Here is a 23,231-nt window from a genome sequence, read left to right on the forward strand (position 1 = left end):
GCAATTAGTGGCAGATGACAGGGTTTGATCCACTATCAGTAATTCCAAATGGTTAAAAGTGCCTTATGTAAATCAAATCGACAATTATGAAAGAACACCATGAAGATGAATCATTTTTAATATTTAAGTGCTCAGTGTTTCCTGTTTAGTTTTTATTTGTGCGTTTCAATGGATTTTTTGCATATTCCTTTTGTGACCTGTTTTCCTGTCTTTCACTTAGTCAGGATGTGTGCGCACATCTGAAGGCAGCATTTGCCCTGTAATATAGATCTACATATTTCAAGATGAGGGAACTTTGAGCCAATGAGCAGACACACACTGGTAACATACCATGGTTTCCACTGTTTCCATACTGCATCACAGTTCTACATCAGTATTATACTACTGTCTAAAAAGACATATATATATATATTTGCAAGTGCATTCTTACAGACGCTTCACATAAACTTTCTGAGGTGATAATGAATTGTCTAATACTTCATAAGATACTTTCTCAGAAGGTTTATGACTTGTATTCCTTTTGGCAGGCACAACTGGCACCCTCATTTTTTGTGTGTGCAAAATATACTGAGGTCAGAAATGAATACTGGCAATGCAACTGAGTGTTGTGAAGTTGCAGCTCAGGACTGGAGCAAATTATGCATACAAAAGGATGGTTGCCCTTTTGAAAATATGGTCTGATATTTCTGTGTAGGCACCGTGAGTCAGTCATCCCTTTGTTCTTTCCATCCATTCCTTCTGGGTGGAGTGGGTGAAACACAGGGCAGACTTTGACCAAGTATGCTTGAACAGAAACAAAGAGAAACATTTTCAAACAGGCATCCTCCCTTTTGCATATTCAGTATGTCCTCAATTTATTTAGCAAGTATAAAATATGGGAGCAAATTTAATGGTGCAGGTTGCACCTGGCAAAAGAAAGCATAAGCTCCGCCCTTTAGAAAATGTACTTCATAAACCTTCCACATATTTCAGTATCCTCTGAAGGTTTCTATGAAGCTTCTATGAGTGGGACTGTTGACCACTGATCAGACAGCATTAAGTTTCTATTTCAGAACGGTACCATAGTGAATTGTTGTACTTGCTGTACATTTCCTACTCATCTGGGTTTCCAGTTGAAATGTATTTTAAATAAAGATTTTAACCTTGTCTCTCTCTCTATATATATATCAATCATTGATGATAACATTCTGAATATTGTCATATTTAGCTAATGCCTGTCATCCCTTTTTTAATTCCCCAAAAAGTCTTTAAAAAAATTAGGCTAACATATTGAAGATGGGATTTTCAACAGTGCTCAAAAGGTGCATAGTGCCTAGGATGCTTTGAAAATCTCAGTCTTCATTTTTTGACATTTCTCCTGCCCATATTGCCTCTGTAGATCTCCGGTACTGGGACACATGTGTCCTGTTGCTACAGCCTTGGAACCCTCTAGAAAAGTGAACATTGGCTTGTGCACTTGTCCTCTCATTGTATATAAGGGAGCATGGCCCACAGCCCATCAGCAGGAAGTGGGTACTTGAAACAGCAGATGAACCAACCTTTCTGTTTTCCTTTACTTGGGCTTTGTTTGTTCTGTTTTAAATGATACATTTTTCTGTTGGTTAGCTGTTTATAAAATTAGGGGGTTTTGGCTTGACTTTGCCTATTTGGCGGTCAAATACGTGACATGACTGACAAATAAAAAGTTGGATTTTAAAAGGTGCCATAATGTCCCTGCATTCAACGTGTCTGAAATGCTTCAGTGAAGGTTACTTGCCTGGAGATTTCTAAGCTTATGTGACTCATAGACTTTAATGTCAGAAGGGACCATTATGATCATCTAGTCTAACCTCCTGCACAAAGCAGGCCGCAGAACCTCACTCACCCACTCCTGTAATAGACCCCTAACCTATGACTGAGTTACGGAAGTCTTCAAATAATGGTTTAAAGACTTCAAGGTACAGAGAATCCACCAGCAAGTGACCTTTACTCCTTGGATGCATTAAGGCCAAGAATGTGGGGTAGAATTCCTACTGCTAGAGGAATTAGTCTTGCAGATTCAGCCTGTCAAATTTGAGCTTTCAAGCACAAAAACCTCCTTGCTGGTGTCTGCTGTATCAGATTCAATGTCTGCCAAGGCTTCCAAAGAAAAAGTTGAATTCATCAATGCCAAGGTTTCCTCAAGTGACAAAGACAGTCATGTAAAGCTTGAACCACTTGAGGAGAGAGGACACAGATCCCTTCACCCTTTCTGAGGCATTCAGTAAGAGAGGAGAAAGGAGAAGAAACAGAGTAATGGTCCTTGATTTTGCTGTTTGGATTCAAGAGGCCATAAGATGCACAGAGACTGGAGAAGGGGAGCTTCTCCAGTGGTCGAGGTTGAGGAGGAAGAAGTGTTGGTTGGTACTGACTTTAATTTTTACTGTATTCTTGGAGCCAGTGGCCTTGTCAGGTCTGTGGAGAGATGGAGATGATGGTTCGGCTTCCCATTATTGCCAGTTTAGAAAGGTAGGATCTCTCCCTTGGTAAGAAGAGCCAGAGGCAATTGGCTCCAAGTTCCTTTAGGGTGGGCTCCTTTCAGATGGGCTAGATGACTCAACTTGAGGAGGTCTCTATATCAGGAGTCTCCTGTGGGCCCTTTGCAATTAACCCACCAGAGATCACAATCTCCTAGATCTACTACTTGAGGAGTTTCTAGGAAGAGAGTCTTTTCCTGGGTGCCAACTCTATGGGCTTCTTTAGCACAGTACTTCATGTATTTTTCCTATGTAGTTCATGGACATGGGCATTCTGGCCTTATTCCTCAGTAACTATTCTTCTAGCAATTTTGCTGATAGATCTCCACTAAGATCCCTCACTTCAGAAATAGATGGGAGCTGGACGTCCTATTGGGAAGTGAATCCTTGACAATGACTGCTTTAAGGGAATGACACTATTTTGATTATGGTGGTGATAAGTAAGAGATCTCTTTTGAGTATGATGACTATGCCAGTCCTGCCATCGTTTAATCTTACTTATGATCACCAGGTGATTTAGTGATCTCTTCGCAGAATGTGTACCAGAATTAATTCCAGGGATCTAGACTTTACCACTCTTCTTCCCTACTTTAGAGGTTTAATGACATCTAGAGGAGGATATCTGGAGGATCTGTCTTGTCCGTCTATGCATGTCAGCCATCCATCTAGTGTCTACTATTTTTCTGACCATTCCAAACCCTTCGTGTTGATAGTGGACTTCGAGGTACAAAGTATTTGAGCTTCAATTGATCAGTTATCTTTGTTTGTTTGTTTTTCCAGTGGGAGTTCTGAGATAAGAAGGTGGCAAAAATCACAATAACATACATTTAATTCTTTGTACTTTTTATTTACTTGATTTGATTTCATTTTTTAACATCAGCATATCTTGTTGATTATTCAGGCCGCTCCATGTGCTGATCTGCAATGCTGCTGTTTTTGCTCCTCCATGGTGTTTGACAGAAGATGACCTAGAGTCCACCTTCCAGGTGAATCACTTGGGGCATTTTTACCTTGTCCAACTTCTTGAAGACATTCTGCGTCGTTCATCTCCAGCAAGAGTCGTAGTGATTTCCTCAGAATCACACAGGTTGGTTAAAATTTCAGTATGTTCTTGATTTAGCTGTGGTTGTCCTTTTCTGCAATTCTTGGGATGAAACCACCATACTAGAAATACCAAACTTTAAAAATAAAAATACCAATCCTATAATTCTTATTCTTGCTTGAGTAATCCTTTTTTAAGTCAGTAGGATTAATCATATATGGGATCTGGCCATAGAATTTATGTGCATACAAGTTTCATAATACTTCATAGGTCTTTCTTGGTCATTCTTTGTATGAATGCAGATTTTTCACTGCATTTCAGGCCAATCATTGATTTTGCTAGGAGATGGAATAATAATTGATTAAATATGAATGGCATGACCTTTATTGATTTGTCATTCAACAACTTCAATATCTTACCAAGAAGAATGTGCAGTTATTCTAGCAGGAGAAACAATGCAATTAAAGACTGCTAGATGAAATCCAATTGTTTTATAATGAGAAATTAGGGAATTCAATGCAGACATTAGCTGTATAATTGTAGGAAGGGAAGTTCGTTAGTTAGTCTATATTAGAAATCTGACTGTGCCTGTCTTGGTTAAATTTGTAATTAAAATATCAGATGGTACTTCCATTACCTTAAGGAGTACAATTTGGCAAAAAGCACAATATGAAATTTCATCTAATTTCAGACATGTTTGCAATGATTTTAGAACATTTTATTAACTGAAGAGAAGGAAGTTTAAAAAATACAAAATGGTACTACTTGAACTAGATTATGGATAAGATTTTAAAGGTAGTTAGGCATTGCTGCACTCAGCATTGCAAAAGCTAGCTGATTTAGAAGCCTAAATCACTCTTAAAAAGATCTAGGCAACAAGGAGTCTAAATCCCATCTGCAGTCAATGAGATTTTGGCGCAGCAATGTTTAATACCTCTAAATATCTGGGCCTCAGGCCCAATTCTGAATTCTTTCTGCATCCAAAGCACATACTGGTCTCAGATTTCATTTAGGATGTGCAGGGATTGCAGGATTACAACATTATTGTTGATTTCTATTTCACTTTTTTGGTGGTGTGCAAAATATTTAGCAGAGCGAGATGAAAAATGTGCAACAACTTTTATTTATTTATTTATTTATTTCTGCAGTGTTTTAAGAGACCCAGAATGAAGCTTATTTTTTAAATCATGTTTCCATAGAATGTAACCCTTGAGACCTGGTAGAAAGAGACCAGCCAAGGGTCAGGCTGAAACCTTTATCACTTCCAAACAGAGGGGCTTATGGTATAAATGACACACTGAAGATAGATTTACTTTTACCATTTTAAATTTATGATGGCTGAAATGAAAGGAAGCAATAGAAAATGCCAGTAATAATCCTCCCTGGTGTTAAAAGACATGAAACAGCTAGTAATTAGGTGGTAACAAAATCTGGACATCCTTATCTTTGCAAATCACACCAGGTTTGTGAAAGCAAGTAGCAAAGTCCTGTTAGGAAAGAGGGAGGCTACTGTGGGGCAGGCAAGATAGCTCTAGAAGTAAATCTGCCAACTCTAATCACTTGCCAGATGTGGAGGGCACAATGGGATATATATAAATGAGCTGTTATTTAATGGGGAGATTATGTTGAGTTGTCAGCTGCTTGTTTCCCTTTGTAAGCTTGTATCTCAAATAGTATTTTAAATGACATCTTTGGTTTTTTCCCCTTAAGTGCCATGTGGAACTAGAGCTCATATCTTTATACATCTTTATCTTTGTTTTGAAAAACAAGGGGTTTTTTTTTAACATGCTTATTGCTAACTGAATGAGATCAGCCAAGTTTTATGTAAACCTATCAAAAATAAGTAACACTGCATGTCTAAATATAATTACTAATCCAACCTATTGCTTTTCCATTTTTAGGGGTTCATTTCTTGTATCTTAAATCATATTTAAACATTTAAAATAATCATTAAATGGCTGTTTTTTCTAGTTGTTCAGCGACAATAAGCTGATGCAGAGAGCTAATTTAGAGAGTAGGTCTTATTAGTGGTAGTACTTTCCAACTTACTTGAGAACTCTGAGCCTTAAACCATATTGTAAAACAGAAGTGTTGGTATCTAATTACTTCCATAAACCTTGGCTGAATCTTTTCGTTGGAGTCAAGACTCCCTGTTTGGGGGAAAATAAAGTCCTGTGTTTGCAGAAATTACTATGCTAGACTGCTCTGAGGCAGAACATTTATTTGCCTCTCTGGTCTTTTGCTCTATTTTATTTACTTTTCTGGAATCACTGCAAATGAATTGAGTTTAAAGCCATCTTATGAGTAGTTTAAAGACATTATGCTAAAATAAGAATAATAAGTAAATTGACTTTCCTCCTGTCTTTATTTCTGTATTGGGTTGTCCACCAAAGACAATGGGGTTTCTGATGTAAGACTGACTCACAGGATTAAAATATGTCACTACATTACCGTTGTGTTGATGACCTACACAAAACACTGTACTTGTATAGTATATTTCTGTGTTTTAGACAGTTACTAAGGGCCTGATTCTGTTATTCTTATTTGTGTTGAGTAGATACTGCTGGAGTAGTCCCATTGATTTCAGAATTGTGCCCTAAATAAAGTTGAAAATTACAAAAGAGGCATTTTATTTCCTGAGATCAAGTTGAGGGACAGATCCTGATAGGGACTAGGCATTGTCAGCTCCTATAAACTTTGGACCCTTGTAGGCCTTTTATCTATGTATATTACTGTTTTTGCCCCAACCTGATGGTTAAATAAAAAACCAGCCATTCCTTTAATTTGGAGCATATAATGCAAAATCAGGAAAGGCATTTAAATTTTTTTATTATAATGTGCACCACAATTACGTTTGTTCCTCATTTTCCCAGCTGATTCTGAAAGCTCTACATATTGAAGTGAATTTGATATATCCTTTTTTTGAAGCAGCATTCCTGTGTGGAACATGGTTTTGCAACTAACAAGTGATATTTATTTCTCATCACTAATTCATACTGGTAATTTAATAAACCAAAAATGTGAGGATGGAAAGATAACTATCTAGACAATCATTTTTTTCATGTAAATGTCTTTAGTACATTCACTACTATGTTGTTATTAAAAAAGAGAGGAAAAAAAGAAACATCTGGTGTTTAATGACTCTGTCAGACCCAATTAAAAAACATCAACTAGTTACTTTGATTTGTGTTTAGCCATGCCATGGGTATACTTAAAAACATTATATTCTGCCAGAACTCATTTTGGCTTTGTTTATATTTATCTTTTAAACATATAAGACTATTGATGGCAAGTTACCAAGGCTATAACCCCTTTATAATCATCAATTTTTAATCTAAAAAGGAGTCTAAGGGGCAGCAAGAGTCATCTGTAGTTACTTGAACACTTAAACTAAAATATGCAGTACTTGAACATTAGATAAAATAATCCTAGGAAAAAATGGTGAAGAATGAAAACTGTATTTCTCTGCTTTGAAAGCAGAAAACTTTTATTCTAAATTATATACATGTAATCATGTGAGTCTTCAAAAACAAAACTAAAGAGAGCTGTTTGTGTTCCTGTGTGCAAAAGAATGTAGTTTATATAGTATAAACTATGGCTTTTAAATAATAAAAACCTTCCTGTTTAAACTATTTTTATTTTGTTAAATCCATGCTATCTTTTGCTTCTGATGTGAATTTATTTAATAATTTTACTCTCACATAACATGAAGTTATTTTTGAAGGCAACAAGCAATTTCTATTAGATTTTAAGACACCGCTAAGCAAGTTGTACTTGTGTGTTGGTTGTAGTCCAAATCCTGCTCTCATCTACAGCAGCACAACCCTTGGGACTTCCATGAAGTTGTGCTGTTTTAAATGAGAGCAAAATTTGGCCCAGAATATCTATAGCATGTCTACTGTGTTTTAGATTTTCAGAAATTAAAGATTCATCAGGAAAACTTGACTTCTGCCTGCTTTCTCCATCTAAGAAAGAGTACTGGGCTATGGTGGCCTACAACCGTTCCAAGCTTTGCAATATACTGTTCTCCAATGAGCTAAATCGCCACCTTTCTCCCCATGGGGTGACATCTAATGCAGTGCATCCTGGAAATATGATGTACTCATCCCTTCATCGCAACTGGTGGGTGTATACCCTGCTGTTTACCTTGGCTCGGCCTTTCACCAAATCCATGGTAAGTGAATGCCTTCCAGCATTTTACACATCTTCAGTTTTTAAATCATGGGAGTGGAGTTATAAAAATCCAGATGTACATATTTGCTTTAACTTTTTGCCTCCTATAAATGCAAGCATGGTTTTAATGGCGGTCACACTGTCAAAACTGTGAGTTTTCTAGTAAAGGGTCCTAAAATTATTTCAGATTAAGTTGGTCAATCTAAAGTAATACATACAGTGTTGGAATGCCTGATTTCCGTTGCCAGCTGCACATGTTAGGGGTGGGATGTTTTGAGGTTAGTGCTGTGCTTTAACACATGTTTAAAACATTTAAAAAGTTGTTTTGAATTTTCGATTAAGTGCATGCTCAGGTACGTTTGGTTTTGTAAATAGATGAATATGTAGATGCTGTGATTAGAGAACCTTGCCAGTGGCATCACTGATGACTGAGAGAAAGCACTTTCAGTGTACACCTTCTTTTTCAGAGGCTTATAACTTCCTGGCGAATATCATCTTCCTTTTCCTTAGTCAAAAGGCAGTGGTTTCTTTGCTATTTTTGTTTTTACCAGGAGGATGTGGAGGGGGGGGGAGGGAGGAGATTTTGTGTGTGTGTGTGTGTGCATGCATTGGTGGTGGTGGTTTGATATGTTGATTAATATATGCTGGCTAGCATATAAATTGTAGATCATATTAATAATATGTGTTATCCACATTATTTTATATATTTATAGCCTGACTAAGATGGCCTGTACCACAATACTGTTCACTTACAGTAAATATCCCATAACACCTTGCACTTGCTGAAGTAAGCATTTGGCACAAGCAGATAAGAAACCTGTCAAAATCAAGATACATTCATTCTCTTTCTTAGTTCAAGCTAGGGAAGTACCTTCACGGATCAGTACATCAAAACAAAGATAAGGACAGAACAGAACAACAAGTTAGGGAACTGGAACAAACTGATGGGTTGGATTTTAGTGTCGTGTAAAGAAATGTGTATCTTGTAAGATCATATAAATAATACCAGGTGAAATGTGTAACTGAGGAGCACACCTGCATAAGGTAACAACACTACACAGGTCTGCTCTTCATAGACTTATATTGTATAGAACAGTGTTTCTTAACCTGGAGTTTTAGAGGGGTCGCAAGTGCAGAGCTGGTATTGGGGGTGGCAAGAAAGGCAATTGCCTGGAGCCACAGGGGCGCCATGAAACTAAGTTACATGCCTCAGCCCCGTGGGGGTGGGACTCAGGCTTCAGGGGTACAGAAGTTTGGAAAGGTTAAGAACCACTGGTATAGAACCTTATTCCTGTATCATATGAATAAACCTGACAGACATTGGTTATTTAGTCTCTTGAATATATTTCCTAATGAACCAAAGTGTGGTCAAGCAAGTGACTATACAATTTATCAACAGGTAGAATTTCTCAAGGCCATTTAAAAAATATCTGTGTGTGGTTTTTAAACACTTCTTTTTGTGTTGGGATAACTCCCAAACTTGCCTGAATTTAAAACTTAAAACATATCACTCAATAGAGTGAAGCCCCTTTGGATTCATCAGAAGAAGTCTGTCGAGAAATAAAGTTGTAAGTGTGATAGTTTTTATTTTTACACTTTACACTGTGTTCCATACATGGTTGTATCCAGGGCTTTGCCATTTGAGGAACTAGATAGCCAGTACAGTTGTCTCCGGTTCCTCCTGCCCCAAACGTCACTGATGGATCATTTTAGAGAACAATTGCTGCAGCCTTTTTATATATTTTCAGACAAACAGTATTACAACTGAATTAATAGTTAGGATATTTCAGTAGCGCTCCTGGAATGATGAGTTAGCTAACAGAACCTCATAGCTTGAAAGGATTATAAGTAATGCATCAAAACTGTGTTGCCCTTCTCTTTAATTCCCTACAATGGGCCCTTTCCAATGCACAGTGAAGTTGACGGGAGTCTTGCCATTGACTTTAGTGAACACTGCATTGGGTCTGTTATGCAAAGAAGGTTGACCTTCGCCTTTCGTGCCTATTGCTAACATTTTTCTTTATGAAGAGTTTGCAGTGCCATCAAACGGAGGGTGTTACCCTTTCTTACTCCAATCTCTCACCTCAGCTATTCATAAACTGTCCAGATTGGTTTGTTGGGCTCTGGATGACTTTACCTTCGCTGAGAATTGCCTGCCTTTTAATCAGATTGACCGTGTCTCATCACTTACTCAGTGAGAGAGAATGATATTCTCAAAGGGAAAGAATGGCTGCATCCTGTTTGAGATCAACATTTGGGATGTGGAAAGAAAGTATCTCTACCAATACCAAGTCAGACCTATCTTGGTAGTTTGTTCAGCCCTCTCACAATGGACACAGTGATTGATGCGAGTGGTTGTGAGGTTACACAACTCATTGTCTCTCTGAGCCAGTGATACAGACAAAATTAATGTTTTTCATTTGAAAAGGAGCAGGGCAGGAATTGACAAGAGTGGGGAATCGTCCCCAAAGCTCCATCAATAACATTACCTCCAATAGCTGGTCAGATTAATGGCCAGGTCACACGCTGAATCTGTGTAATTATGTACAAGAAAGTGTCCCGATTGCATGTTTTCTTAGTCCAATTTTACAGTAATGTAGTTCCATTGTCTTAAATGGGGTTCATCCTAATTTACATAGGTGCAAGCAAGTGAAGAATCAGGTCCAAAGTGTATAAAAGCGCTTTCTCTGCATGGCTTGGAGGCCAAAATTCCAGAGGTATCTCCAAAAGTAGAGACAGATTTTGAGTGATGCCTGAACCCAGCCTCCACTTGAGAGAACAGATTGAGCACACATCCGCTTTCACAGTTTAGTGTGCTAACAGTTGCACAGGAAATCTGAATAGTCTTACAGCTCTGTGTGCAGGTTGCAGAATTTGTATGTGCAAAATACATTTGTCCCATAAAAATTATCAGCTGTTGAGGACGGTGTTAGAATCTGTCAATACCACATGCAGTAGTCAGCATATCAAAAGTATGCATGTGTACATGAGCCTGTTTAACAAATCCCAGCATCTGCTTGAGTTAGGTAAATGTCCTTCTTATCCTCCAGGGTTACTAAACTATGGTTGGTCTGTCAGGTAACGGTATCAGTTTACAGTAAAAACGATGCAGCTCATGGGAACTATTTTATATATATATAAAACATAGTTTTATTTACTTTGGTGCATCTTCTTAGATGAGCCCTTTGTATCTATGTTTTGTTTGTGTTGCTCAGATAAACTCATCCTTTTATATTTTAAAATTTAAAATGCTAATTAGGTCATTTTGGTGATTATTTTATCATTGGATCACTTCTTTTTAATATAGTCTCATATGATGTATCTTTTTGTTTATGGCTGGTGTGTAAAAGAGAGTCAGAGATCCGCATTGACTAGTCAACCATCCCTAAACCAAGCTGTATTGCTTCAGTCAGTTCTTCGTGTGTGTTTCTTTTAATCAATTGAGGCTGTACAAGTGCTGTGGTGATGGGCCTGGGTGAGGGCATACCTCATCATTACAGCTTATACTGTGGCAAATCCTGCCCTAAACCCCAGGGGTGCTACCATTGCCAAAGTGAAATGGGTCGGAGTACTGTATGCAGTTTTGGGCCCCCCATTATAGGAAGGATGTGGACAAATTGGAGAGAGTGCGTGAAGGGCAGCGAAAAGGATTAGTGGGCTGGAGTACATGACTTATGAGGAGAGGCTGAGGAAAGTGGGCTTGTTTAGTCTGCAGAAGAGAAAAGTGAGGGGAGATTTGATAGCGGCCTTCAACTACCTGAAGGGAGTTTCCAGGGAGGATGGAGCTAGGCTGTTCCCAGTGATGGCGGATGACAGAACAAGGAGCAATGGTCTCAAGTTGCAGTGTGAGAGGTCTAGCTGGATATTAGGAAAAACCTTTTCACTAGAAGTGTGGTGAAGCACTGGAATGGGTTACCTAGGGATGTGGTGGAATCACCATCCTTAGAGGTTTTTAAGGCCTGACTTGACATCCTGGCTGGGATGATTTAGTTGGGGTCAGTCCTGCTTTGAGCAGGGGGTTGGACTAGATGACTTCTTGAGGTCCCTTCCAACCCTAATATTCTATGATTCTATGAAACGTGCATCCCTTTCATGGTGAGCAGCCCAGCTATGCTGTACTCCCAGTTCAGCCATGGGCAGGGATTTTTTGTTGTAGGAGTGAAATGCTGCCTCTAGGAGCATGCTCTACTCCTTACAAATTCTCAGTGTGGGTATTAGGACTGCACAGCCTACTCCTGTCACTAAACTGGAGTAGGCTTTGTGAAGTAGCTCCACTTTCAATCCATGGTTTGGACGCAGAAGTCTACTCTCTATTTCTATTGCAGATATCCCCAGAGCCTTGACTTGTGTTTTGGGCTGGGTACTGGATTTGTCTCATTTGAGGCTGCAGTTACTATGGGCGCAGACCAGGTGTTCATGGTTTGTTGCATATGTGTAGTGTTTAGCACAGTGAGGCCCTGATCCTGACTGGGGCCTCTCGGTGCTATCACAGTAGAAAGAGTTAATAATAATCAAGCTTTTCATTTTATTTCACAAAACAAGGTTTAGTAGAGAAGCACTGAGAGTGGTGGATAACATATGGCAGGGTTCAAAGGCCCTTAGAAAAATCGTTTAGAGGACACTCCATATAAATTTTCACTTCAAGTGTATCCATAATAATACATTTCTTCCAATTTGCTAAACTGTTTACTGCTGATGACTGAGAGCTTTTGTTTTCATTTTTGTGATGATAATTTAAAAATGCCATTCAGATATTATCTACTTAAATTACACTTCGGATAAATGATATCCATTTATTAGCTGGTCACATATTTCATTTTGATTCCAAATAGCGGGCAAAGGTTTATCTTGTATGTTTTTAAAATGTTTTTTTTTTTAGTGGTTAAGCTCATAAATGTTGTCTAGCTCAAATCTGAATGTGAGACTGCACGTTTCCTTCGGAGATGCATGCTGCCACGTACTGTACATCTCCATTCTTGGGAAAGGTCATGTGGCCTCTAGCATGTGGCTCTGAGAATACTCTGCATGACAGAATTTAATACTAGGAAACATTGCCTATAGGCCTCTGGTTTTAGCTGATTCCCTGAAGCATTGAAGAGAAGTGTTCTAATATAAACCTTTTTTTATTCACGGTTACTTGCTGTGACTACAGTGACGTTAGTTACAGTAATTAGGTCACTCTTCATGGAGTCAGGCTATTTTAAGTGCCCATTTTAAGGAATAGTGTTGCAGATCTCCAGCTGTACTACTGGATATTCTTAAATAACTTTCTTAAACTTAATCTCTCTCTTTGAAAAGTTAGGCTTTTGCAGATAGACATTTTTAATTATTGCTGTAAATGGATTATCAAATGGAAAATAATGCACCCCATCCAAACCTTTTTTTTGGCTGCCTATAGTATAATAATGTGTGATATCTTGTGTCAGTGCTGGTCATAGAGACCCTTTCTGGTAATCCACGGGAAGCTTGCAGGTGATCTGCTCTTGAAACTTGTTAATATGGTGATTTCAACAGATGTTTATACTACTTAGACTAGTGGAAATTGAACTTGGATTCTTCTCACCCAGCCCCCAGCCCTTACTTTTCCCAAATCAAAAGAAATGGAAAGTAGTTAAAAGGGATATACGTACTTGTTCTTTGTGGCAGATGATAATATCAGCAGCCTCTCAGTCCTGTTTTTTATATTTACTGCTTCTGTTATTGAAGCAACCAGAGGCTATAATCAGAACCATGTTCCTATTTTACTTAACATTCTACAATTATACAGCAACTGCAACAAGTGGATATTACAAACAAATGGAAATATTGGAGGATGGATTCTGAAGAGAACAGTGGTAGGAAATACATGGTTACATAGACTATGGGTATGTACACACTGATGGTGGCAAATTCGCCGCCATCAGATCGATATATCTGGATTGATTGAGCAGCAGTGAAGACCTGCTCAATCGATCCGGAAATCGATTTATTTAAACCACCTCCTCAAAAGGCATAGCACTGCATCGATGGGAATGCATTTCCAGTCGGCGCAGCGCAGTGGAGACAGCGTGCTAAAGGGAAGTTAGGAAGTTGACGGGAGTTATGCAAGCTACTCTGTGTAGCTTGCATAACTCCCATCGACTGCTGCCGAATTTCCCGGTAAGTGTGTATTAAGCCTATGTATGTGCCCAGCTGGCTTGATCTATGTCTCAAAAAAAAAAAAAAAAAGGTATAAGACAAACATATACACAAGGCTATTGAGTTGACTTTAAAATGACATGGATAAATAGTCTCTCATGTTTTAAATTAATATAAATCTGTCATTCAAAACCCGTTCTGCTAGACACTTGTCCAATTAAAATTCAATAAATTTATCATAAGAATTAAACTTTGATACAGCATGTATTAACTTGTGTCACCATATATGATCTTGTCAGTGTACAGTGGCATATAAAAATAGAAGCAGAGCGCAATTATCACACACTTGCTATAGTCTTACATAGAATCAAATATTTTTGTTGGCAGGTAATAGAGCAGAAAGAATATCATGTGTTGGGGTTGCAAAAGCTTAACAGATGTTTCAGTGAACTACATTTTCAAATCCTTTTTCATGAAAAAAGGGCTAGAGTTTGTAGAAGTTCTGAGACGATTGGGTTACATTTCCTGTTGCAATGCAAAGGCAGCCATTGTAGTAGAGTTTTAACAGATGTGCTACTCCATTTTTAATGGACGGGAATAAAACAGTGGTCTGTTGCAGAGTTATAAATTATAGCTAGAAAAGCACAAGATGTCAATGTCTTAACCTCAGCTAGCCCATAGCAGGGTAATTCTGCCCTTGAATAACCTGCCATACAGAGATTTATAGTTTAAAAGTTTTTAAATTTCTAAGAGGTTGATAGATATAGATGTATTTTTTTCTTGGAAAATATTAACATTTTAGAATGGGGATACCACTATTAAAATATTTGCTATGGAGAAATATAAAGAGTGTATTTTAGCTAGAATTGCACCTCAGATCTTCTGAACATCACAAGTGTAGTTGAGGCATCAGATGCTTTGGTTTTATGTCTGATATTATCTCAGTGCTCTCATTCAAATATTAAACGTTTAGTTTATTAGATAATATGTTCAAAGAATTTAAAACTTTTATTTGTGTTACTTAGTTGGTGCTCTTGCCCCAAACTAAAACTCCTGGGTTCAAATATCAGATAATGATTTGAATTTATTTCTAAAGCCAACACTATGATGCCATTCTGTGGATAAGAGGGTTCTGCACCTTTAGAGTATGTCTACACTGCAGTGTAAGTCCAGGGTTTGAACTCTGGCTCAAGCCTGCCCTTCCTTTTGTCTACATACAATTCATGCTAACTCAGGGCTCAGACCTAAAGTCCAAGCCTGAGTCATGCTGGGACCCAGGGTTCAAGCCCTATTGCATTGCAGTGTTTACACAGCCCCACTGGGCTCTGGGAGTCTGCCAAAAAGTATTCCATAATCTCATGTGCTGACTCTTTGTTCTCTGGACAGTTTTCCCACACTGCACTATGAAAAAGCGCTAGAGCAGCCACATTTTGGACAGGTGTTAGGAAATCTGGGATATCCGTGGTTAGACTCGGGCCCATATAATGCAGTGTAGACTCTGGAGCCCCAGACTAGAACCCAGGGTTCAACAATTCCTGATCTATGGTTACAAATGAGTGTAGATATTTGGGCCCTATTTTAACAAACTCAAGATCTACTAACTCGATTTCTACTAACCCTGGGATTACATTGCAGATATTGTAGATATACCCTCAGTGATGCTATGCTTTGTCCTAAGACAAGCCAGGATACAATTCTACCTGCTTTTGATAGAAACCCATAAAAGCCTTAATGTTTCCAAAGCTTCTTCGAAAGAATCTGGGATAATCTTTATATTCTGGTCAACTTTCCCACTTTAAAATAATCAGATTTTAGTGTTCAAAGGGCTGTGTGACCATTGCTGAGTTCTGAAAGGCAGCCATTAATTACTGAACAATTAGGGCCAAATTCTCCTCTCAAATATGGGAAATAAAAAAAAAACCTCAAGATAAGACAGTGGGTGATGGGTGTATGTCAGGCTAGTATTCGGCCATTAATAGCTGTATAGCTCGTGGTTGAAAAGCACTTCGAGGTGTCTTGAGGATGACGAACAGTAGGTGATTCCTTTTGAGAAGACCACCACACTTGAGAGTTTGACCTTAGCATTCTTTCCCGCTGAGTCCTTAGTTTGAAAACATGATGTGAGAGAGGACTGAGGACCTGTGAGGGATTAGCACTGATGTGGAACTGTTCCTTTTGAAGAGAACACCTAGGAGTCTGTACGTTCCATATACAATTTCTTTAATTTTGACGTAATTGCATAAAATGTAAACAGGAACTAAATATTGAACTGTATCCAGCTTACCAGCTGACAGCGTGGTGGCAGTAGCTGTATCTCCACTCACAGGATGATTTTTGTCCAGTTGTAATGCCTACTAAATGCAAATGTATTTGTTTAGCTGCATGCATAATAATAATAACTACCCAGCATGCAGCATTGATGGAACCTGTAGAGCTCAAACGGTGGAGGAAATAAGACTTATATAGGGAAGTGTTCTGATCTGATAGTAGTGGGATGAGGAAGCAAGGAAGGAGGCAGGGATCAGAGGTGGATCATCTCTCAAGCATGGAGACAAAATTTCTCTGTCCATTTAAAATTTTCAGACACTGCTAATAAACCAAAGTAAAATTTAAGTTAAATCAAAGCTATTTGAACTGGCTTTGTTTTAATATACGGTAATGACACTTACTTTAAAAACCAGTGCATTTCCTGCTAATTTTAATGGAGTTGCTTGCTGATTTTTATTTTGTATTTATTTATTTGCTTATTTATACATACTGCTTGTGTTTTAGAAACAAGATGGTATGGTCTGTGCAGTAGTCTCAAACATCCACAACCTCTGAAAAATTAAAACTTGAAGTGGTAGTTTTAAAATAATATTTAATGTGCACACTGTTAAGTGTATATCCACATGTATGATAGTTAAGTTGTTCCACACTTTTTCCATTAAAATAAAAGTATGATACAGTATATGAGGGCAAATGCTCTCCCTGCCCTGTCCCTCTGCCATAAGAATGGAGGGCCTTGATGGAAACGGAGCCAGTCCAGTTCCACTGCAAACAGGGACGGGGATAGATTCCAGAAGCCTGCCTGTGGGCCATGCAACTGAGCTCTTCATGGGGTCCCTCCCTAAATGTGCGGGGTACTTTTGTGGGTGTTGAACAGTCAAGCAGATCCACTACTACTGCCTACAGAGGAGAGCATGGGAACCAGGATTGAGCTACTACAGCTTAGAAGTTTCAGTCCCTTCTGTGAAGCAGCTCTGCTGCTGTTGGATGGCCTCAGGGAGGAAGGGAGAAGTTTCCTTTTACTGTCCTCCCTTCGCTCGCCCCCCCCAAGATTCTGGGATACTCTGAAATGCCGAGCCCAGCTACTTGGGCTTTGATCTGGGGGCAGCAGTTGACCCATAATGATTATACTATATCTTGAAACTGAGTAGCATATTTTCAGTTTTCCACCCTGGAAAAGCCACCTTCTATGAGACAGCTATATATATTTGTGGAATGTCTGCATGCACCTCAGTAACTTTTAATAATCAGGTGTTGCAACTTCACATCCAGCCTAAAAATCCACCTGCTATCTTGTTGCCTCCTCTTAATCTGAGATTTGGAAATGATTTCCTCAGAGTTGTTAATCACTACAAGAGTATTGATTTATTATTTTCTTTCCTTGCTTCAGGTTTTAGAATCAGCCAAAAACAAAACTCCTCATTGAGCACCAGGCCAAAAAAAACCAACCAATCAAAAACCTTTGAGTTGAAGGTGTATTACAAATGTAATAATGAGCATTTAACAAATATTTTAAAAGAAATCCTTTTCATTTTCACTTCTATTTTTATTGCAACTTTTTTCTTGTTGAAATTCCCAGACTCCGTGTCTTTTCTCTGTTTTTTCAATTATGGACTTGCTCTGCAGTTCTGATTTTTTTTTTTTGGACTCTACACCCCTGAAGATTTCATGGGTCTTTCTTTTGTTCTTCATTCTTTCTCCTTTGCTCATCTCCATCCCCATACCTAGGCTCTAGCTAAACTGCCATGCTCTTGTCAGATCTCTTAAGTAGCATTGGTCTGATCAGTGTGTGGATGGGAGACCTCCAAGGAAGAAATGAATTTGGGGAGCACAGTTGTATTTAGGTGCTCAGGTTACCACAGTGGTTGGCATGGTATAACAACCTGAGTAAATCAGAATTTATTATTCACCCTTTTTGCTTTGTTCACACTCAGTTTTGGTCTTTGGATGTCACTACTATGTGTTACTTACAAAGAGTTTGCCATGCCCCTGTTACATTGTTGCCGAAATGTTTCTTCTACTAAAACACCAAATTTTGTATTGTTTGCTATGAAAGTTGATATTCCACTGTGAAAATTAGCAAACCAGCAATATAGTAGTTTTCCTTCCAGACAGAAGCAGAAATCCAGAACTATGAGTTGTAGAGGGATCTTTAATTTATAATTCTTGTGAAAATATAATATATATTTACTAATACTTGCAATTCAATTCAATTAAAATATTTTTCATTCTGATTTTAACCTGTTTCTCTATATCAACTATTGCCTTTTACTGTAAATATTACATGGAGACATGGAAGTAGAAGACCTAAAGTGGCCAGGACAATCAATGCCTTCCATTGGACAAGCATAGGAAATTAATTAAATATGCCCATCTGCTCATTAGGATGTACCCATTACCACTCCATTCTCTAGTCTGTGGTGAAACCCCTCATAAATCATAAATCTCTGCAAAAGAAGATAAAATGAAAGAGTGCAAACACATGGGAATTGTTGTGTTAGTCAAAGATATGTCAACACCAGCAAATAGCAGGTGCTGTTTGTTCCGCACAGGACACAGTTCTAAGGGAGCCTGGGAAATGGACCAAAAATATGTTAAATACAAAAGGTTACAGGATAAAGCATGAGCCAGGTGATTACAACAGTTCCAAGGCTGTTTTGGTGCTTAGCCTTCCAGATATAGCCAACTCTCTCAGACCAGGAATGGGTTAATACTCTGCACCCATAAAGAGACTTAGTCACTCCCAGGCCAATCCTGAACGGCTGGGTTTTACTGAACTGCTGGATTTTACTCAAAACCTTGTATATGAAATATTCCCTTATCTTCCAACCAACCAGATTAGGAGAGACAGACCCCCTTGCCCAAATTTAAAACTGTGGCTGTTTTGGGGCCTTCTATAAAGATTACTTGCACTTCAGTCCACTGAAATAAATTTTATCATATTAAGTTAAGCAGTCACCCCCTCCTTTAAAAAATAAATTCAATATTCTCACTGCACACAAGTGGAAAAGCCAAATACCACGTTATTACTGAAACTGAAACATCACTTACCAAATGACACTATTCCATATATGAAAGCTTTCTTTAGCAATAGTTAGGGGTAGGATGACCCAGTCTTATGTGGCATCTGTTTGTAAGACCTATGCCTCAAGGACAGAGCCTGGCTGGTCAGACACTCTGTTATTAAACTGATTTTGCCTATATCACTTGGATCTGAAACTTTGCACTCTTCCCCTGGAAACCACAGCAATGATACCTCATCTACCCTTCATGGACAGAGAAGTGAGTGGACAAATGTATTATTTAAACACAGGGATTGTCATCTAATTATCTATTTGCAAAGACAACATTGTAAAGAATGTTACAGTGCTTACTATAGAGAATACGTAAGGAATACTGGGTGAAATTCTTACCTCATTAAAGAAAAGGGGAGTTCAGCCCACCAATTCTCCCCTCCCCACCTTCCTGACTGGTACAAAATATGTTCTGCTCTATTAAAAATCAATTCTGTACTACTTTGTTACTGTGTACCACTGCTGAGGCTGTGGTTATTAACAACTTAGCTCAATGTTTGCTTAACATGGAAAGGGAAATCATAAAATGTTTCTCTTGTGTAGCTTATGTTAAACCAGTATTCATCAGCAAGGGTTTCTCAGCAAGCAGGGAGACACTTAGCTGGAGCATGTGAAATCCCTGAAAAAAGGTGAAAATAACAATGCAAGGGAAGACATGCAAACCTTTTGATTTATTTATGGCACACATGAGATGTACGAACCAGTGAAATAAATAAATATACATGCTTGGTTCTTCTAGGATAATAAGTTGTAGATTTTGCTTATCAATACTTTATCATGAAAATTCACAATGAGGTCGTCCTGTATAAATAGGCAGGCAACACTGAATGCTTAGAAGCCCTTTTTAGAGATTATTACCAAGGTTATTTTTTTCTTCAGTTATTTTTGGATAAATTAATTTGGTGCTTATGAAATTGAGTCGCTGTTAGCACAGGAAAGAGGCAGCCAAGACCTAAACCAGTGCTGGGATGCTTCCAAATACTTTCCAAAAGAACCTTACTTTTAAACTATTAGCAGTTGGACCATCCCACTTCTCTTGATTGAGCCTCCCTCAAACAGAAACTGCCAATCATGCTAACTTGTGTTACCTTAGTGATATGGACAGACATCCAAACAGCACTAAAATTGGATCACGGAAATAATTCTGTGCTTGTTACTGAAACAGGATTTCAAGGCGGTGTCCTCTGAATGTTTAAAACTGCATCTTTTCATTAGATACACTGAGTGGATGTCTGGTAAATTCTCAATTTAGAGATGATCTTGCCTGAAATGTACAAGCAATCATTATTTCTAATTATTAGTTTGGGTCCTCTAGGCAATATTTTCATACAGTCAGGATCAGCAGCCTGCTGTGCTAGCCTCTGTACAAACAGGGTAAAAGATGGTCCCAACTAATCCCTTTTATAATTTAAATAGCATTAGACCAGTTTGACTATATTACTGATACAGCCTCCATTACAAGTTTCTGGGTGCCTCACAATCTTTAATGTATTTGTTTTCACAGCACCCTTGTGAGATAGGGAAGTGTTATCACCATTTTACAAATGGGGAGCTAAGTCACAGAAAAACTAAGGGGACTTGCCCACGGTCACACAAGAAGTCTGTGCTGGAGCTGGGTATTGGAGCCAGGGCTCCCGATTCCAGCCTAGCACCTTAATCATCTGATCATTATTTTTCTCTGGTAATAAGACAATAATAGAGAGAATATTTTCATATCTGTAATCAAAAGCAGTACATTTATAATGACCCATTACCCATATATTGAAACAATTATTAAAACTACTCACAGGAATCAGACTTGAATTTCAACCAATAACGAGATGCTCAACGCCTTTTCTAAAATGTTAAGTTTTAAAACCATTTTACATGCTAATTTGATTTTTAGCCTTTCAGAGAAAGTTACAACTATTAGAGCATACATCTAGCTAATATTTGCAAAACAGCCAAACAGTAAAATGAGACAATTCAATTTAACCACTCACTTTTACCTACTGAAATTGCTGTTATGAGTGACATTAAATATGAAAAACAAATCTAAGATTGGTTAAGATGTAAAATGGCATATTTGGTTTCCAGTTACAGTTGTCTGACATGCCAAATTATAGAAGACATAATATCTTAACAAAGAAATAGCTAAAAGAAGACCATAAGGAACTGGAATTAGACAGCATTGTAATAAATTATTGTCCTTCCATAGTGTACATTAACTTCCTCTGGTTTTTCAAACTAAAGTTTAATTGATTGAGTTTAGAGTCCAAGATCTGGGGAGTATTTTTTTGACCATGAATGTTATCATGTAGAGCTTCTGTTGAGTCCCTGAAAGAGGAGACCTCATGCACAAACAGCTTTCTCAACTGTGTCATTTGATTATGAAGAACTTGGAGTTGTAGATGAGAGGGTCTTTGCATCACTAATTTGATCTTTTTGATCTTAAAAAAAAATGATTTGCATCTGCTTTTGGCCTATGTCCTCTCATTTTGAAAGTTGCCTACAAGGCCCAACACACAGCTCTTTGGAATATAGAGCTGCTGATCCTCTTGGATTAAGTTTAGCAAGAACAATGTTTGGGACAAAGCTCACTGTCTGTGTATTTGCCTTACAAAGAGCAGTAGAGTGCACCCCATTTAAAAAAGCACTGTGGAATTACATAATAAAACATTGTTACGCTGTCTTAGTTAGGAAGGTATGGCCTACAGAACTATATAAATCCTATGTATTGTAAAATGTGGTTTCACTGCTCTTTTCCAAGATGCTCTTTATGAATGGACAGATGTGCAGAAAACCCCATTGACCATGCTTACCATGCATTAGATAGCATTTTTTAAAAATCAGTGCAGCTTAGTTTTCTGTATAGAATTATAATTTAAAAACTATTTCCTAAATGAAGGGTGTGTTATTTAGTGACATTAATATATTTCTCCTTGGCCTCTTTGGATACCTGAGATGCTTTACCATACATTGGTCTTTTTATTTCTCTTTAGGTGCCATACCATTTTAAACATTTCTCCAATTAGTTTCATATGATCGATTCCCTTTAATCATTTACATTCTGAGAAAGTAAAATATTCCTTAAGAGGCCAAAGTAATTTAACAGAAAGTATAGTGTTTGTGCAGCTGGATATTTTATTTATTTGAAGTTCTGAGAGAAATCTCTTCTGACTTTAGAAAAAAGAAGGAAGGGTAAACAATAAGAGTATCCAAGTAATCTGAGTTGGAAAGTCCCTTCTTTTAGAGCTAAGTCATTTAAAAAAAAAAAAAGAAAGATATTTGCAGTATCTGCCCGCCCACCAAAAAAATACAGTACATCAAATGCAGAGGGCTATATAATGTTTTCTCAGTCTTCTCACTATTATATATATATAAAAAATCTGGGAACCCTTTTATTTTATTTTAATATTCCTAGATAGGTGAGTGCAATAAGTCTGTTTTCATGAAAAATTGATGTATCTGTTCTTTACATATGACATGTCATTTATCGTCATGTTGACTTTCCCTTCACATAACAGCCACATAACTAAATTAATGTTCTTGAAAACTTTTTTGGAAGACAGGTATTAAAAGAATGTATGTGTGTGTGTCCCTCTCTCACTGGTCAGGAGCTGCAGTGCCTCTCCTTTGTCACTTAGTCCTGCAGCCAAGTCACAATTGATTGTCCTCCTCTTCCAGGGCCTCACCAGAGTCTGTCTCCATACAGTCTCAGATAGTTTCCATATCCACTGCACCACTTGTCTCACCCTCTACACTGGCTTCCAATCCAGGAGCCCTCGAACCCAGCAGTTCAGATCTATTCTCTCAGCTCTTACTGCTCCTTTCCTGGACTGCTTCCTACACTCCTATTACAGGCTTCTACTCTCCCCTCTTATATCAGGGAATGTGACTGCAAGCTTCCTCACTGCAGCTGGGTTGCCAGCTCCCTAGCTTTATAGAAGCTATGCCTGTTTCTGCCCAGGCATCATCCCCAATTAAGCCTTATCACATCTGAGCTCCCCTGATGCAGCCTCTGGCTAATTGGCTCCTCTTGCCTATATTAACCCTGCCAGGTCTTGTGTGGGGTGAATGATC

At 38.2% G+C, this 23,231-nt stretch overlaps 1 protein-coding gene across 10 annotated transcripts in view; it reads left to right on the plus strand.

The window, feature by feature from the left end:
• WWOX (WW domain containing oxidoreductase) overlaps positions 1-23,231 on the plus strand; it is a 642,196-nt gene that overhangs the window by 169,046 nt on the left and 449,919 nt on the right. For all 10 annotated transcript variants that reach the window (XR_010918332.1, XR_010918333.1, XM_067540119.1 and 7 more), the window contains exons 7-8: positions 3,397-3,582; positions 7,447-7,711. Coding sequence is in view for 8 of the 10 variants with exons in the window: in XM_067540119.1 (XP_067396220.1) it covers positions 3,397-3,582; positions 7,447-7,711 (451 nt within the window). In the remaining 2 variants the exon portion in view is untranslated. The remainder of the gene's footprint in view (positions 1-3,396; positions 3,583-7,446; positions 7,712-23,231) is intronic.

The sequence above is a fragment of the Emydura macquarii genome, unplaced genomic scaffold, assembly GCF_026122565.2.
Source record: "Emydura macquarii macquarii isolate MOO-44397 ecotype Brisbane River unplaced genomic scaffold, CSIRO-AGI_Emac_v2 contig_561, whole genome shotgun sequence".
Taxonomy (NCBI): Eukaryota; Metazoa; Chordata; order Testudines; family Chelidae; genus Emydura; species Emydura macquarii.